Source organism: Drosophila grimshawi, unplaced genomic scaffold, assembly GCF_018153295.1.
Source record: "Drosophila grimshawi isolate 15287-2541.00 unplaced genomic scaffold, ASM1815329v1 contig_44, whole genome shotgun sequence".
Taxonomy (NCBI): domain Eukaryota; kingdom Metazoa; phylum Arthropoda; class Insecta; order Diptera; family Drosophilidae; genus Drosophila; species Drosophila grimshawi.
Window position 1 is genome coordinate 21,821,204 of NW_025063240.1, and position 18,684 is coordinate 21,839,887.

Genomic DNA, 18,684 nt, shown 5'->3' on the forward strand with positions numbered 1-18,684 from the left:
AGAAGGGAAGGGGCGGGGGAGGGCACTGAGGAGCGGAAAAAGACGTTTGCACAAAAGCTGGCAGCTGTAAAACGCACGCCACCTGCCTCTCGCTCGCACCTATATCGCCAATGCGCGCGCCCTTAAAACGAGCGTGCGAGATAGATAGATTCGGATGGCATTTAATGTTGTGTGGCGTGTTGCATTTGCCAGCTTTTGTTTGAGGCAAACGCGATTTTCTATTTTCCTTTTGACCATCAGTTTCAGTTTTTTTGTGTGTATTTTTTGTGACGAAAAATGCATAGAAAATGTACAGCGAAAGAATTTTTTTTTGCAAATTCACAAAAACTGAAATTGATAGCAGAATAAAATTAACTGTGCATTTCGTTTAGGCGTGCGTGTATCACAAATCACAAAGGTTGACTCCCAAAAAAACTGTGCAACAAAAAAACAACAACAAAAATAATCAAGAGAAGAATACGAAACGAAAACAAAAAGCAAAGGGAGACACAAACGAAGGGGAGTGAGAGAGAGGGGAGCGGTAGCGCGGCATTATATTGCTTATATTGCCAGTGCACGAACGGCACACAGACTGCAAAGTGGCGGCGCTACTCAGGATTAGTGCTGGTGCAGCGGCAGCGGCTCCCATGTTCAACGGGCGCCAGCAGCAGCAGCACAATCACCAAAACAACAACACCAACAAGAATAATAATAATAACAATAATATATATTGCAAGTGTAATACAATTATAAATAAAAACAACTGCAGCAGAAGCAGCAACGAGCAGAGGCATCCTCAGCAACAACATCAGCAGCAACAACAACCGGCTGTGTGGTTGTGGTGTCGCCAGTTGTGGCCTTAAGCATGTAGTAAGAAATCAATAAATAAATCCGAATCATTTAATTAATTCAAATCTTTTCCCACCCCCAACACCATATCATCACCCGCATCCTGTCTGCAGGTCGCACTTGGCACGCGGGAGGTCAAAGTAGCACAAGGGAACACCGACGGTTCCTCGACGGATAAACCCAAACAACACACCCACACACACACACACATATTACAAATACTAAGAAAATCGTACACACAAAACACAACACCAATGAAAAATGTCACAAAGAGGTAAACGCGGTAATCAGCAGCAGCAGCAGCAGACGCCGCAGCAGCAACAACAGCAACAGCTGCAGTTGCAGCCGCCGCAGCAGCAACAGCGACAAGATGTTGAACCGCAACCGCCGCCCACAAAGCGACGCAAAGGTCGTCCGCCCAATGGAGCCGCAACTGCAACAGCAACAACATCCGCATCAACAACAACAACAAGTGGAACAGCAGCACCAGCAGTTGTCCCTGCCAAAGGACCTGCGCTGCTGGAGCCACAGGAGCAGCAGCAGCAGCAACAAAGCAGTAGTCAGCAGGCCAAGTCAACATCGAAGCTGCCGGGCAAGGCCAAGATGGCCAGCAAAAGTAAATCGCAGAGCAGCAGCAGCAACAGCAGCAATAGCAATATCAACAACAACAACAATAACAACAACAGCAGCAGCAGCGCGTGGCAAGCACGATCCGTCGCGGATATTAAAATGTCGAGCATCTACAATCGCAGCTCCACAGAGGCGCCAGCGGAACTCTATCGGTGAGCTGTCTATACAAAATCTATATAGATCTATTACTGATATATTTAACATTTTAGCAAGGATCTCATTAGCGCAATGAAATTGCCAGACTCAGAGCCGTTAGCAAACTATGAGTATCTAATTGTAACCGATCAGTGGAAGCAGGAATGGGAGAAGGGCGTACAGGTGCCAGTCAATCCCGATTCGCTGCCCGAGCCATGTGTCTATGTGCTGTCCGAGCCGATAGTGTCGCCAGCGCATGACTTTAAACTGTGAGTTGCACACGTGCTTCTATTATCTATGCATGTTTCTATATACATATAATCGATTCTCATTTACATTTACAGTCCAAAAAATCGTTTCCTGCGCATCACCAAAGACGAACACTACTCGCCGGATCTGCATTGTCTGACGAATGTTGTTGCCCTGGCGGAGAACACATGTGCCTATGACATTGATCCCATCGATGAGTCCTGGCTGCGTCTCTACAATGGCGATCGTGCCCAATGCGGCGCATTTCCCATCAATGAAACGCAATTCGAGCGCGTCATCGAGGAGCTGGAGGTGAATACCTGTTACCAGCCAGAATAACGAATGTAAACTCAAAACTAATGTGTATTGTTAACAGGTGCGCTGCTGGGAACAGATTCAGGTCATACTTAAGCAGGAGGAGGGTCTGGGTATTGAGTTTGATGAGAATGTTATATGTGATGTTTGTCGCTCGCCCGACTCCGAGGAGGCCAACGAAATGGTATTCTGTGATAATTGCAACATCTGCGTGCATCAGGCTTGTTACGGCATTACAGCGATTCCATCAGGTAAACTTGAACAGAACTTAGTCTTATTCCAACTCTTACTCAATGATTGATTGTGTTGTGTTGCAGGCCAATGGCTTTGTCGCACCTGCTCCATGGGCATCAAGCCGGACTGTGTGCTCTGTCCGAATAAGGGCGGCGCGATGAAATCCAACAAATCAGGCAAACATTGGGCGCATGTCTCGTGCGCCTTATGGATACCGGAAGTGAGCATTGGCTGTGTGGATCGCATGGAGCCGATAACAAAAATCTCAAGCATTCCGCACAGTCGCTGGGCATTGATCTGTGTACTTTGTCGCGAGCGTGTCGGCAGCTGTATACAGTGTTCGGTGAAGACGTGCAAGACTGCGTACCATGTCACCTGTGCGTTCCAGCACGGACTCGAGATGCGTGCCATCATCGAGGAGGGCAACTCGGAGGATGGTGTCAAGCTGCGTTCGTATTGTCAAAAGCATAGCATGAGCAAGGGCAAAAAGGAGGGTGCCTCCTCTTCGCACACATCTGCCTCCGCCGCTGCTGCAGCAGCCTCCAGCTGCTTGCAGAAGAACAACAACAACAAACTCGCTAGCCATTCAACGTCAAAGGGCGATGAGCATCATACGGCGGGCGCCAAGGGTGAGGATCATCGCAGGCGCAAACAACATCGCAAGAACGACATGACCTCCGAGGAGCGCAATCAGGCGCGAGCGCTCCGATTGCAGGTGAGTCAAGGATCGAATTTGGACATTTCTTGTTTGCTTAAACTCTACTATATATTATATATTATAATTTTATGTTATAATTTTTTTAAAACCTTGCAGGAGGTGGAGGCGGAATTTGATAAGCATGTGAATATTAATGACATTAGCTGCCATCTGTTCGACGTGGACGAGGATGCAATCGAAGCCATTTACAACTATTGGAAGCTGAAGCGTAAATCGCGACACAATCGCGAACTCATACCGCCCAAATCGGAGGATGTGGAGATGCTGGCACGCAAGCAGGAGCAACAAGATATGGAGAATCACAAGCTGGTTGTGCATCTGCGACAGGACTTGGAGCGTGTGCGCAATCTCTGCTATATGGTTAGTAGGCGTGAGAAACTTTCGCGTTCGTTGTTCAAGCTGCGCGAGCAGGTATTCTACAAGCAGCTCGGCGTGCTCGATGAGTCCGTGCAGCAGGGCAACCAAAGCACAACGGAGCAACAGCAGCAGCTGCAGCAGAAGGATTTGCAACGACCCGCACTCAATACAGAAGCGATCATTTATGCGAATGATGGACCGACGCTGTACGATCGCTTCTACAGCTCAGCGGATCAGTTAACTGTGCCGGCGCAGTACAAGAGCTTGGAGTACATACTGGAGCAGCTGATGGGCAAGGTGCAGGCACGTGGACGCGCCTCCCAATCGCCCAACAAGCGCAAGCAGCAGCAACAGCAGACGGTTGCTGCAACGGCGAAGGGTTCGCCCAAAAAGAAACTCAACAATGGTGCAATAACAACAACATCGGCCGCAAATAAGGCCGCCAAGCCACGTGGCTCGCCAAGGGCGCCATTAACGGCGTCCACGGCGATGCCGTGTGCGGGGAGGCGTGCCTCAAAGAGTGACAAGGCAGCAACGACAACAACAACGACAACGTCGTCGTCGTCGAGCCACCATAATAAATCGCATCCACTTAAATCAGCAGCTGTTGCGGCTGCGTCCGCCCCAACGTCTAGCGGCAGTTCATCATCGGCTGATTCCAGCTCGGCGCGCAGTAGTCGGAGCAGCAGCCGAAGTCGCAGCCGGAGTCGCAGTCGGAGTCGGAGTCGAAGTGATGGTGCCAGCAGCAGCAGTTCCTCGTCTTCGAACAGCAACAGTGATTCCGCCACCGATAGCCATAGTGGAAGAGCGAGAACGGGTACGGGAGCGGGAGCAGCTAGTAAACCGAGTCGAAAGCAATCGTATGCGAGGAGCGTTGAGCAGCGACAGAAGCAGCGGCAGCGACGTCAAAGTGAGGCAGCTGCGCGTGCTTCTGCGGCGTCTGCCGATGCCCGATCAGCGGCGACAAGCAGCAGCAGTTCCTCCAGCGATGAAGATGAGCGTCATCCGACCGTCGAACGGAAGCGTGTCAACAGTAGCAGCAAGCAGTCAGCAGTACCTGCCAAAGTCCAAGCAACTAAGTCAAAGCATAGCACAACAGCTACAGCAGCAACCACAACAACAACGGCAAGAAGAAAGCTTGCGAGTAATGGAGCAACTGCATCCACAGCAGCGTCCACAGCGACACGTGGCCTTGCTCAGATGGACAAGGAGATGCGTCAACGGGACGCCGGCAGTCTGTCCAGCGATGAAAGCGAGGAGCTGCTGCCGGTGAAGCTCGCCGATTCGCGAAATTCGCGCACTCAACCAGGCAGCGCCAACAACAATGCGCGAACAACAACAGCTATGACATCCGCAACAGCAACAGCAGCAGCAGCGAATAGTGCGACAACAGCAGCAACAAGTCGCAAATTGGCGCAGCACATTTACTCCGATTCCGATAGCTCCACGTCGACGGTGTCGCAGCGGGAGGAGGCCGACGAGGACGACGACGAGGTGGAGGAGGAGATGGAACTGGCGGCTGTGGAGAGCAATGTGAGCGATTCACAAAATCAACAAACGATACGCACTAAGGCGGCTATGAAGGAGTTTGTGCCAGGTACAACAGCAGCGGCAGCAGCAGCAACAGCAACACCAGTTGCAACAGCAGCATCAGCAAAAACAGCAGCAACAACAGCAGCAACAGCTGCAACAAGCAAAGCCAAAGCCAACACTAAGAAGAGCAATGCAACAGCCGCCTTTTCAGCTGTGGATCTGCTGGTGGTGCCACAACGTCAAGCGGCTAAAAAGGCCTCCGAGAATATGCGCATCTCTACGAATCTCGCCACAGCGCTGCCCGATGCCAGCGAACGTCTACGCGAACCGGAACCAAGCGCAGCCAGTGCCAATGCCAACAGCAGCAGCAACAGCAACAGTGGCGCCAAGAGTAAGGCAAAGGAAACTGCCTCGCGGCTGGCGGCAGAGGATAAAGCAACGCGGCCGAAGGAGCTGCAAAAGGCAGCGGGCAAATCAGCGGGTGCGGAAACAACAGCAGAGCGAGGGAAACGCGGCAGACCACCGAAGGTGCAAAAGGACAAGGAGAAAGAGAAGGAGAAGGAGAAAGAAAAGGAGAAGGAAAAGGAAAAAGAGAAACCCGCAACAACAACATCGACATCCACGCCTGCTGCAGCGCGGAATAATGAGGTGGCCAAGCTGCAAAACTTTGCCGTTTCGTATGTGCCACAGCGACAAGCGGCCAAAAAGGCTGCCGAGCAGCTGAAGAGCAGCGGTGCCGCCTTGGGCAAATCCAACCTCGACACACAGAGCGATGAGGCAGTAACAAGTGGAGCAGCAACAGCAACTACAACAGCAACCGCAGCAACATCCGTAACAACAACACCACCTAAAGCAACAGCTCCTGCAGCCAAGCAGCAAACCACAACACCTGCGCGACGCGCCTCGCTCAAAGAGACACAAAAGCGTCGACCCAAGGAGCTGATTACGCCCGTCAAGCAGAGCATCGCAGCGCCCAATCTGTCCAGTTCGAGTTCCGGTGATAGCGACAGCAGCAGCAGCAATTCGAGCAGCAACAGCGATAGTTCCAGCAGCGGCAGCGCCAGCGATTCGGACTCCGATAGCGATGCAGTGCCCGAGAAGCGCAAACCAGCAGCCACAGCAGCAGTTGGAGCAACTGCAGCAGCAGCAGCAACAACAACCTCAGCGGCCAGTTCCTCATCGACGGTGCCAAAGCGTTCGCCGCGCAAATCGCTGGATAAACCGCATACAGCGACTCCGCTGGCCAGCAGAACACGTCAGAATTCTACCAATAAATCGCCAAAGAGAACGCCCGTCAAAGCCGTGCCGGAAGTGAGTCCAAAGATTACGCCAGCTTCCTCAGCCGTTGTCTCAGCCAAATTAAGTGCAGCCCAGCGACGCAAATCCTCGCTAGACGATGTGTCCAACAAGCAACAAGCAGCGCCCGAGCAGCTGAGCAAGCGGGCAACACGCAATTCCAAATCGCGACCACCCTCACCCATTGCAGTGCCCCTAGCGCCCAAATCCTCGTCAGAAAAGTCAACAACAACAGCTGCCGCTGTCAACAGGCGCAAATCACGCGCCGATGAATCACCGAAGAAGACGCCACCGAATCTGGAGCACGAGATAGCGCAACGCAAGGCGGCAACGGGACGAACGACGAGTGCACTAGACAAGCTGCTGGATAAGAAGCAGCAGCAGCTGAACAACGCAGCGCCAGCAGTAGCAACTTCAACAGCAACTCCCACGCCGTCTAAGTTGGCGCCGGAGCCAAGCCAAGCGGTTCCAGCAGCCCCAGCCACAGTTCAAGCCGAAGCAGAACCCATTGTTGAGCCAGCGTCAGCGCCTGCGCCTGCCGCAACACTGATTACACCGGCGCCCGCCAACGAGGCCGGTGAGCAGCCCATGGATATTGATGAGGAGTTGACCACCGCACCCACGCACACCCAGCTCTCGGCGAATGCCAGCAAGCTGGCAGAGCTGAGCGCCGACATTGATGAGCGACCGCCAGCTGCACCGTTGCCCGCCTCACCAACGCCGACGCCCTCGAACGATGAGTTGTCCGACGACGATGATGACGATGACGACGACGATGACGAGGCGGCGGGCAGTGAGCACAGCGAACGCAGACGCAGCAATCGCTGGCGTTCCCGACGGCGACGGCGACGAACGCGCGACGAGGATGAGGAGGAGGAGCACACACATCACACCCAGCATCTGCTCAATGAGATGGAAATGGTGCGTGAACTGGAGGAGGAGCGCAAGAATGAGCTGGCGAATGCCAGCAAATATTCTGCATCCACATCATCCCCAGCGGTAACAGTGATACCACCCGAACCTCCCGAGATTATTGAGCTCGACTCGAATTCCAATTCGGCGGAGCAGCAGCAGCAGCAGACGCCGCAGGAGCTACAATTGCCGGAGCCCCCCGTTGTGGTTCCACTTGCAGTACCCGTTCCAGTTGCAATTCCAGTTGCAATTCCAGTTGCAGCTGCTGCTCCTGCACCGCCGCCACCACCACCGCCATCTGCCTGTGCCGCCCTGGAGCTGGATGCAGCGCATCAGCCCATTGTGGATGCCATTCTCGAAATGGAGGACAGCAAATATGCAAATAATTATGCCTCCAACATGGCCAGCGTTGCTCAGGTGCTCAATCCACCGAATTCGGGACCCATGACCAGTCTGCTGCATGCTGCAGGCAACAGCAACAGTTGCATCGAGGAGGACAGCACACTGGCCACACGCAATCTTGTCGAGAAACTGAGAAAGACAAAACGCAAAGCGGTGGCCGATGAGTGCAAGGAGCCAATGGATCTGTTGCCACCCACACCCGCCATCCCATCCGTGTTTCCCTTTCACAATGCAGCCGATCCCGAGGATATTATACTCGCCCAAAAGGAGCTGCAACAACAGCAGCAGCAGCAGCAACAACAGCAGCAGCAACACCAAGCTCAGCAGCAGGTGCAAAGTTGTTTGTTTAGCAGCTCGGCACCCAATTCGGTGGCCAGTCAGATGACCATCAAGGATTCACCGCTGACCGCGAACAGTGGCGGCAGCTATGCGAATAGTTTGACAAATACACCCAATGCCACGCCCACCACAAATGCGACCAGCAACAACAATCTGGCCTACGCAAATGTCAACTATCAGGCCACCCAGGCAGCGCTCAGCTGTTACCTCAACAAATCCTCGCCACAAACACCGCAACAACAACAACAGCAGCAGCAGCAACTCCTCAAAGCAAGCAATGGACAACAAGTGGCGACGGCGGCAACAACGCCAACGCCGACGCCCGACTTTGTCGATCTGGCAGCGGCTGCCGTCAAGAACAGCCTCAGCAGCTATGTGGGCTCAACGCCAGGCGGTGCACTGCCAGCGCAGACGCCCTCATCGCAGCTGCCCAGCGGTGGCAACAACAGCAAATTGAGTGACTACGATGAAAACACACGAATGCAGTCGCCATTTGGACGCATGCAGCGCTGGAATGAGAATGATTTGATTGCCGCCCGACGCAGCAGTTCGCCCAGCTCCGTCTCCGAGTCGAATGATCAGCCGCCGAGTCAGTTGGCCCAGCAGCTGGACAAGAGCTACTACAATAGCTATGGAGCGGCAGCGGTTAGTGCACCAACAGCAGCAACTGCAGCAGCAGCAGCGGCGACAACAACGCTGCCAGCAGCAGCCAACTCGAGCAGCAGCAACAACAACAATAACAACAACAGCGCCAGCAGCAACAACAACAACAATAATAGTGGAAATGCAAGTGTCGCCTCCTTTGGCAGTCATACGCCGCTGGTTAACGGCATTGATCCCATGTCCATGTACAACAGCAATGCACAGCATCAGCAACAGCAGCAGCAGCAGACGACGCCAACACATCAGCAAAGGACGCCGAATGCCCAATTCAATGGCAGCATTTATCCACAATTTACAGCACTGTTGCAACAACAGCAGCAACAACAGCAGCAGCAGCAGCAGCCTGTTGTTGAATCCTCCAGTCAAGTGTTGTACGGTTCGCAGCCGGCCACTCCGTATGTGAGCACGCCGTATGCCACGCCCAATCTGACGTTGACCACAACGCCCAATCATCAATATCAGTTGACCTCACCGGTGGATGGCAGCTATCCGGGCGGAATGCTCGGCAGTTGTGCCGAGCAACAGTTGACGCCGATGGTGCAACCAGTGCCGTTGGAGTCGTTAACGGTACCGCTGCCCTTACCAGTAACGGTGCCCGTACCCACGCCTCTACCACTGCCCACCAGTAAGGACAACATCTCGCCCAGCAAACGCAGAATCAATTCCAAGCAGCACAAGCAGCAGCAACAACAACAGCAGCAACAGCAGCAGCAACAACAGCAGCAGCAGCAGCAGCAACACAAATCTCCACAGCTGCCGCAGGGCAAGTCACCCGGCAAATCACCTGCTTTGCATCCACCAGCTACACCTGTCGTCACGCCCACCGCTGTTGCTGCCACAGCTGCAGCAACAACACCTGCCACACCCGCCAAATACGATCCGTTGACGCACACGTTGACGGGCAAGTTGCGTCAGCGTGCGCCACGTGGCAGTGGCGCCGCAGCTGGCACTCGTGGACGTGGTCGGGGCCGGGGTCGTGGTCGGGGCGGAAGTTCGGCAAGCGCAATGCTGCCACTGCCGCCACCAATGTCCGATTATGGCAGCAATACGCACATCGTTAACAATCTGGTTGGCACCCCCTTCGAGTTCAACAACTACGACGATGAGCTGGCCGGACCAGGTGTGGAGAATCTGCAATCGTTGCGTCGACGCAGCTTCGAGCTGCGTACGGCACCCAATGCAGCGGCGGCGGCAGCAGCAGCAGGAGCAACGGGCGGTGGTGCAACCACCACCAGCTACTCAAGTTGCAAGCTGCGCGGACAGAACAAAGCACAGCCGCCGCTGTTGCAACCAGTGCTGCCGGGTCCCGTGGATATGCGCACCTATAACCTGGGCTTTGAGGCACCGCACAGCACCGCCTCCCAGGAGGCATACCAAAACAATCTGCTGGGTGCCTTCGACTCGGGTACGGCGGATCAGACGCTCAGCGAATTCGATGAGGAGGATGAGCGACAATTTCAATCCGCATTGCGTGCCACGGGCACCACCACAACCACCAGCAACAACAACAGCACAACCAACACCAGCACCAGCAGCAGCAACAATAACAACAACAATCATCACAGCAGCAATAATAGCTCACCCACCAAACTGGTTGGTGCAACTGGAGTGGTTGGCCTGGCAACGGGCATGCCTGCGGTGCCGGGCAGCAGTCTGCTGAACAGTGGTGCGCTCCACTCCAGCGAGGCGAATCAAGCGGCGCCAATTAGTACACTGATTGTGCCCGAATTGGTGCCCAACATGGAGGTCTCACTGGAGGCGACTTCCGAGGAGGTGTCCATAGATTCGGATACCACGACGCTGACCACCAAGGCTTCGCTGTCGGATGCACGCAATCAGCTCAAGCTGAAGATAAAGGGACCACTCGCCTATCCAGATCTCCACTATGGCAGCGCCACGAACAGCAGCTGCCTCTCGAGTGGCTCGCTGGTGCAGACGCAGGTGGTGCAGACTACAATCACGACACAACTCAATGCGACTGTGGCAAGTAGCACCGCTTCCGTTAGCGGCAATTCACGGCGTATGCGCAAGAAGGAGCTGCTCAGTTTGTATGTGGTGCAGAAGGATACGCTGAATGATGATAGCTCGTGTGGCTTGCCAGCTGCCTCGGGCTCTTTGCCACTAGAGAATATGCGCAAGTCGGATGCCAGCGAGCTGGATGAGGATCAGATAACGGCTGCAACTGCCGCCAATTCGAAACGTTTCAAGAAGAACTCGATCAGCAGGGAGCTGCGTGCGCTGGACGCCGTCAATGCCGTACTGGACGAGCACTCGTTGCCGCTCACTGCCGGTGGAGTAGGAGTTCCCGGTGGTGTTGCTGGTGGTGCTGCGGGCAATGATGGCAGGCGGCGCAGCGCTTGCAGCACGGGCAGTGTGGATAATGGTAAGACCGGTGCGGCAAGCAGTGCGGGCAAGCGACGTGGACGTAGCAAGACGCTCGAGGGCAGCGAAGATGATCACCCCAAGCTGATGATTAAGCTGCGAGGTTTGCCAGCGGCTAGTGAAACGAATGCGAACCTGGCAGCCGGACTCAATCTGGGTGCGGAGGGTGGCAGCAGCAGCTACAGCTACGAGATGACGCGACGCGCCTGTCCGCCCAAGAAGCGATTGACCAGCAAGTACAGCACGCCGACGCTGGAGGAGATCAGGCGCGACTCGATGAACTTTCGCAAGACGGTGATGCGTGCCTTTGACAAGGGCGACGACAGCAGTAACAATAAACGCGAAGTCTCCGGCGACAATGAGACGCTGCTCGTCAAGCCGAAGAAGTCGAAGCGCGACAAGAAGGAGAAGAAGCGTCACAAGCAGCAGCAACAGTTGCTGCTGAACAGTCTGCACAGCACCACAATGACAACCACACTGATTGAGAACACCATCAGCAACTCGCCCGGCGAGAAGCCAAAGCTCATCTTGCGGATTAACAAGCGCAAAACGGAGACGACAACGACGACGACGGCGACGCCACAACAGGAGCCACAAGTGGAGGCGCCACTGCGCATGAAAATTGCACGCATCTCTGCTGGTGGCGGCTACGTGATTGGCACCAAAACGGATGCCAAGGAACAAACGACAACAACAACAACAGCGACACCAACGACAACAGTTGTCTCCTCGCCTGCAGCAGCAGCAGTTGCTGAGTTGCCACTGCCACTGGTGCCAGATGTTGCCTCACCTTGTGGACTGTTGCCGAACAGTTTCACGCCACATTCGCAGAATGCGAATGCATCGCCAGCGTTGCTGGGCAAGGATGCGAGTACTCCGTCGCCGCCCTGCCTGGTCATTGATTCCAGCAAGAGTGCCGATGTGCATGATTCAACCTCGTTGCCCGAGAGTGGTGTGAGTGGTGCAAGTGGTTCAGCAATGACAGCAATGACAGGTGGTGTTGGTGGTGGTGTTGGTGTAGCCAATTCTGTTGTGGTTGCCGGACCAACATCGCCGCTGTGCGTCAATGTGGGCAACTATGACAATAGCAACAATTCGCTGCCCTCCGCCAGTGGTTCGGGTTCGAGCAATTCGTGCAACAGTAACTCGAACAACAACAACAATAACAGCAATAACAACAACAACAACAACAACAATAATAATAATAATAACAACAACAACAGCAGCCGTGGTGGAGCCGGCGGTTTACTTCCATTGAAAAAAGACTGTGAGGTTAGATGATAATCAGCGAACGAGCGACCAAGTGTTAAATCGATCAATCCAAAGATCGTTTACTTCCAGCAGCAACAAGTGTCCTAAAACCAAAACCAAAACCCAAACACCCATCCCAAACCCCCTTCCCAAATCACCCCTATTATCCACGTGCCCCCTTTTAAAAGTTGTACAGCACTCGAAGCAGCAGCACCCAAAACTATATAAAAATTGTACAGTTAGTTCGTAAGTTGACAGAAAGCCCAACTCTCTCTTTATCTCGTCCCCAGCTTTGTTCTACACAACAAACAAACAAGATATTATATACCCTATATATAAATAGCATATTTACAGCGATGCCTCACATTGCGGGAGGATTAACGAACTACAAAAGCAAAAGCAAGAAAATCACTAATGCATAACTGTACATTTTAATTAAAGCGAATTTTATATATATGTATATATATATAACTGTACACATATATATATATATATGTAGAAGCGTAGTCTAGAATATTACAAATATTGTATTAAAGTTTAACAAAAGATTCGCATTATGTGTAGCCTAAATATCAGCGATGAACGATTAACGATAAACGATGAAGATAATCGAACCATGAACGAAGAAGAAGAAGAAGTTGAAAATGCTCGGTTTTATGTAACGTGTGTCACTCATCGAGATGAGGATGAGGATGAAGATGAACCGTTATCCTGCTAGTTAACCCACTTCCATAAAAATACCTACTCATAAACAAAATGCAAGTAATATTATATATATATATACACACACATATATATATATTTTAATTATTTATTAATAACTATTTAAAATGACAAAAACAACAACAATGAAAAATGCATATAATATTAATCGTAAAACTTAGCAAAAAATTTGTTAAAAAAAAAAAAATAAGAAAAAAAAAACTAAGACGAAAAATTCGAGATGAAAACAGAAACAAAAAAAAAAGAAAAAGAAAAAGAAAAAGGAAAAAGGAGAACACTTAACAGTTGTAGCCTGTAGTCATTAATTGTAGTTCTTAGCGAAAATCAAAGTCGGCTGCCAGCAAGGGGGGAGGGGCGTGGCCGCAACTAAGTGCATATATAAAAAGCAACCAGCAACATATACCTAGACATAAACAACAACAAAAACAACACAAAATTGTAATTCCCAAACACGTTTGGGAAATGTTTGTATTTTTAGCGTGTAAGTGCAACGTGTCGAAAACTCCAAAAAAAACAAAAACAAAACAACAAAAGTTACAACAAATAGTTCTCAGTTATTGTTTTTATAGTTTCTGTCATACGATTTTTTTATCACAATTTTTTTTATGAAAGCATGTCGAAAAATCACACAGGATCAAAATACTATATATATATATATATATATATAGTATTTGTAGCATACGCTCGATGTGTTTGCGCATTCCAGTTTTGACAAAATCCACAAAAAAAAAACAAACAAAATTTCTCCTTTTAAGCGAAATTTTTAGATATCTGAAGCTTTTTGCATCTTGAAAATTTCAATCACATCGAGCGTAACTGTATATATATTGTGGATCAGCATATATTATTTTTTTTTTAAAACAGAGCAACACAAAAAGCTATTATACATTAAAAACAAAAACAAAAAAATAAACAATTAATACACATACAAAAAATATTTATTCCAAACACAAAATATTCAGAAAAAATTGTACTTTTAGATCGATTTGTGAGGTAAAAATTTGTAAATAATTGTGTGTCTGTATGCATGTATGTGTGCGCGAAATGTTTTTTATTATTACGTTCTAATCTAATTATGAATTAATTCTGATTATTAATTTTAAATTGTAGTTTTTAGCAAAAATTTAAATAAAAACAAAAAAGCCTTATTTAAAAAACAAAACAAAACACAAAACAATTACACTTAACAGCTCACAGCCCAGCACAACCAATTACTTTTCATCAATGCAGGTTAACAATAACTATCCCATATTATATGATATGATATGAAACCTTTCGAAAGCCCAAAAAAAAATGTGGAACAAATGTGGAACTTGACTAGAAATCATTCAAAGAAATGTCAATTAAAACAAAAAAATCAAGAAGTGGAAAGTGGAAATTTTTGGACAATTGAACAGTTTGAATAATAATGAATAACTTAAGGACTCGATAAATATTTTTTTTTTGTATGTGGTGCCGTTTTGTACAAATGAAGCAATAATCTCTGAACTTGTTACTAAACAAATATAGAAAACTAGAGTTTTTGAAGCAGCAGCAGCAGCAGTTGGAAGAGTTTGTGTTCGTTTCTCGAGTTGAGTTTGTTTTTGTGAGGACAACAACAACCAGACCAAGTTTTTTGTATCAAGTTAATAAATAACAATAAGATTAGGATGTCAATCGTTTTTTGCAGAAAGGTTAAACAATTACGTAATGAATGATTGAAGTAAGTCGAGCAACCTCTAAAAATATGCCTAAAATTGAATTACAGTTAGTTGACTTAAGCGAACACACATCAAGAATATATATATATATATATAGAGAATAGAATAGCAACAATAAGTATTACTAATGAAATTATTATTATAGTATATAAACTATTACTATTATTATGATTATTATTATGAGAGATACAAGTGTAAGTGTTGTTGGCAACAGACTTGGACTTAGTAAGTCGCTGTTGGGCTACATAGGGAAATATATATATATATAGCGCTAGTACATTAGAGTAAGACTTGTCTTGTCTTGTGTGTGTGTGTGTATGTCTATGAGTAACAACACCTACAACAGCAACACAAACAACAACAACACAAACAACAGCAACCACAACAACAGCAATTCGAGCAATTGTGGGCAGAACAACAATCTAAGCAGATGCCTAGTAAATCCAAATATATAATTATTGTGTAACATACTGAACAAAACAAAAACCCAAACAACAACAACAGAAAATAACAATCTTTTTTTGTATGTTAAATAATTATGATGATTCATTTGTACACATTTTCAAAAATCGAAATATATGTATAAAGAAACTTATAAAACAGCTGTAAAAATAAAACAAGAAAACAAACAAACAACAAACAACCAACTAGTAAAGCTAAGTTGTATCATAAATATGAAAATATAGAAGAAATTATACATAAATTATTAAAAAAACAAAAGCCTTTTACTTACCTCAAAACATTCCTTTTAAATAATTTACTAGAGTTTTGTTTTTAATATATGTATACATATATATATATATATTTCTTTCTGTTTTCTTTATAAGTACATATATAAACGTCTTTATATATATATATAATTGTTTTACACATCTTAGAATTGGGCTTTCGATATTAAGTAATACTAGAAAATTTGCGTAAGTGCGATTCTTTGTTGTTAATTCTCTTGTGGATAAATCAAAACTTTCTAAAGAGCACTAGTCGCCTGCAAGATTTGAAGGAAATTGCTAGACTTATTACTGCTTTGGCCGCACAACTAAGTAAGTATGGTAGCTATAAGGTGCGACTTGATTTAAGAGCGGTTTGTGCATATTCAGGAATTTTCTTTTCTTTTTTTAAATTTTATTGTTTACCGGATTTGTGTGGTTCTCTATGAGTTACACTTAAATTGTCTAATCGCTGTGTGTTTTGCTTTGTGATTGGTTTTATTTTATTTTTATATTCTGTGCTTTCCGAACCGAAATGAATTATTTACATTTTAAACAATTTAGGAAAAATATTTCGAAATCGATAGTTTTTCTATTGTGAGCTTATTAAGATTTTCGGACTTATTTTCTTTTCTTTTTGACGAAGACCAAACATTTTTGGAGATTTTATTGATAATCACACAAAAAATATATAGTACTATATATATATATGTGGTATTTTGTAAGTAATCTTTTAATTTTTTCTTTAGTTTTTAATGTTTTCTTTTTGTATTTGTAACTTGCGCTCTACTCGATGTAGATGTCCTCGATGGGATAAGCGGTTTCAATAAACTTTTGATAGAAACGCTGAAAGGCGCGACTGTAAAAAAGGAGATCAGAAAAGTGATGAAGCAGTTAGGATTGGGATTAGCTTTTGGAGGAACTTACCCGACTGCTTCTGCAACGGGTCGAGTGGACTCGTTGCCCTTGAAGACGTGACAGGCGAAACGTTGCACTGTCGGATGCTTGGTGATGAAGCCAATGAAGCGATGATCCCTTGGATGAAATGCGCAGAAGGACACATTCTTCAGCGAGTAGAAGTAATCGATGCAGGGTTTCTTCTCTTTTTTGTTCTGTGCGAAGAGCAAGGCAAGATTGGAAGGATATTCCCATAAATTAAGGCATGCTGCCAACTTACATTTGGAGCTGAGCGATCGACCATGCGTAATCCCTGATCGGATACCTCGAGGATGCACGTTTGTCCCGTCGGTGAGGTGCCATATTCGCCGACAATCTTGCGCACCGCCTGGCAAACGACACCGGTGCCCTTGTGGGCGAGCGTCTCCACGGATCCCAGGTAGCCAAGTAGATAGCGCTCCTTCTTCACCAGCTGCACAGTGGGATCGAACTCATTGTAGTCCAGATCAACGGCATACGCCGAGGGAAAGATGCCCTGGCGACCTGTGCGCAGATTGACACCCTCGCACCACAAATCCTCGGCCTCCTTTTGCACATAGATGGCATCGCCAATCTCCAGCTCAATCTCATCGTGATGCCGTGGCACAAACTTGTGCAGACCCCGATGTGTCGCCTCCAGCATCTCCAGCTGGCCAAACGGTACACCCCCAAATGGTGGGGGAAACGGTGATTGGGACACCGGCGATGTAATCTGTGGCGACATGCTCTTGAAATCATTTGGGGAATGCGCTGTACTATGACCGCTGTCCACATCGCCCAGGCTCTGCAATCGCTCCGAGTCCGGACTGGAGTCCTCATCCAGCAAATAGCCACATTTGAGCGTTAGAAACGAACGCTGCTGATTCGAGCGTGGAGCAGGCGCCACTCCGGTTGCACCTGCCACAGCGCCGGCATTTCCAATGCGAATCTCATCCGCCAGGGACTGACCGACTGTGGGGCCACCTAGAATATGCAGAATGGAAGCTGCAACGAACCCATCAGTAGATTAGCTTCAACTACGAGGAATGGGCTCATGCGGGAACTAATCTCTAATCTCTACAGCTTGGGCTTACTTACATTTCTTGTTCTTGGGTATTTCGGGCAACTTGCGACGACGTCGTGTTGCCGCCGAACCGGGTGTCAGCAGCTCTGTGGTGGCTCCAATGGTTACCGGGCCAACATTTGCAACAGCCGTTGGCGCCATACCATTGATGCCAATGAAGCCACCGATGGCATCCTGATGATTCAATGGATGATGACAGTGCGAATTGAACGAATCGTTCGTATCGAGTGACCCATCCGAGGAGAGCGTCACCTTCAGGCCATCGCCCAGCTCATCGTCCTCCACCTGACGCTGCAGCTTGTTGTCGATAATGCCATCCTCCTGATCGGAGCCATCGCTTTTCGAGGAATGCGAATCCTCTAAATCATCGTTGGGTATTAGGCTGAGTAGTTGAAATGATGGGATTAGATGAAAATGTGATGCTTACAAAGACGAACATATTTATGGATGTATATGTATATATATATATGTATATCTGCTTGGAGGTCAGTATACAATATTATTATTACACAAAAATGAATGTCAACAATTCTGATTCTAGCTGAATCTTATAGAAACATGTAGGTTAAAGAAATCGGTTAATGTTTTTAATTCTCCCAAGGTGAATATATTTCAAAGGAATAATATCATCTGCGCTCGACCGTTGCTCAGCTGTCGTCCAAGGACTGACCAAGTCCCTGATGTGCAGTTGGGTCTTGGTTGGCGAGGAACACGTGTTCAGCTCACTTACATATGCATGGCAAGTGCCATTGATTTTTCACAGCACATCTCGAGTGGGTTTACTTACGAGTAAAATGCATGTGTGGTTTTCTTCTTGCCAAATGTGTTGGCTAATGCATGTGGCTCAAAGATGGGCCTGCGGAATTCCTCGTATTCGCTGTCGGCCATAGCGCTGTTGGCGCAGCTGCCACACCCACACAACTACACGGGCTGCACTAGATTTATTAACGCTGTCTGTCTGGTTAATTGGCAATTGCTTCTCGACTTTTGCAATTTTTCTACATGGCCAAATGCAGGCGAAACACTTTTTCACTTCGGATACCAAAAATCAATAATTTCCTTTTGACGTCTTCTCTTGGCGTACTTCAGCCCAGTTTGACGTCCACTTGACTGCTAAATGCTGTCAGCTCGCCTCTAGCTGGGAAATTTCAAGCTTCGGCTGTCAGGAGCATGCTCCATTCCACTCTCTCTCTCTCTCTCGCTCTCTCTGAGTGCTTTGAAACTTGTTTTTGTTTACAACCAAAGCGAGCTTCGGGAGCTGCATCCGTTTGCTGTTTCCTTCCTTTCTATTCGTATTCTTTTTTTGCGTGG

At 48.2% G+C, this 18,684-nt stretch overlaps 2 protein-coding genes across 3 annotated transcripts; one reads left to right on the forward strand and one right to left on the reverse strand.

The window, feature by feature from the left end:
- Window positions 1–769: 769 nt before the first annotated feature.
- LOC6557242 (PHD finger protein rhinoceros) lies at window positions 770–12,715 on the forward strand. Its single transcript, XM_032743004.2, has 8 exons — window positions 770–849; window positions 942–1,610; window positions 1,668–1,862; window positions 1,938–2,154; window positions 2,219–2,408; window positions 2,475–3,106; window positions 3,206–8,537; window positions 8,622–12,715. The coding sequence occupies exons 2-8, from the start codon at window positions 1,090–1,092 to the stop codon at window positions 12,272–12,274; spliced, it is 10,740 nt and encodes a 3,579-aa protein (XP_032598895.2). The 5' UTR covers window positions 770–849; window positions 942–1,089; the 3' UTR covers window positions 12,275–12,715.
- Window positions 12,716–16,123: 3,408 nt separating this feature from the next.
- On the reverse strand, window positions 16,124–18,656 carry LOC6558545 (JNK-interacting protein 1). Of its 2 annotated transcripts, none has more exons than XM_032743003.2 (5): window positions 18,161–18,656; window positions 17,388–17,755; window positions 16,552–17,294; window positions 16,302–16,486; window positions 16,124–16,233 (listed from the first exon to the last, which is right to left on the reverse strand). In XM_032743003.2, exons 1-5 carry the CDS (start codon window positions 18,259–18,261, stop codon window positions 16,161–16,163), a joined length of 1,470 nt encoding a protein of 489 aa, XP_032598894.1. In that variant the 5' UTR covers window positions 18,262–18,656; the 3' UTR covers window positions 16,124–16,160. The 2 variants fall into 2 exon arrangements, with proteins under 2 accessions (XP_032598894.1, XP_001983298.1); XM_001983262.3 differs by having other exon boundaries at window positions 16,552–17,273; window positions 18,161–18,637.
- Window positions 18,657–18,684: the final 28 nt, after the last annotated feature.

Excerpts from the sequence above, each read along its gene's own strand:
- LOC6557242 (XM_032743004.2), top strand. The coding sequence starts at position 1,090 with ATGTCACAAAGAGGTAAACGCGGTAATCAGCAGCAGCAGCAGCAGACG. Across the intron at positions 1,863-1,937 it reads CCAGCGCATGACTTTAAACT|TCCAAAAAATCGTTTCCTGC; the intron begins GTGAGTTGCACA and ends TTACATTTACAG. Across the intron at positions 3,107-3,205 it reads CGCGAGCGCTCCGATTGCAG|GAGGTGGAGGCGGAATTTGA; the intron begins GTGAGTCAAGGA and ends AAAACCTTGCAG.
- LOC6558545 (XM_032743003.2), bottom strand. The coding sequence starts at position 18,261 with ATGGCCGACAGCGAATACGAGGAATTCCGCAGGCCCATCTTTGAGCCA. Across the intron at positions 17,756-18,160 it reads ACCACACATGCATTTTACTC|CCTAATACCCAACGATGATT; the intron begins GTAAGTAAACCC and ends TCAACTACTCAG. Across the intron at positions 16,487-16,551 it reads TCGATCGCTCAGCTCCAAAT|AACAAAAAAGAGAAGAAACC; the intron begins GTAAGTTGGCAG and ends CTCTTCGCACAG.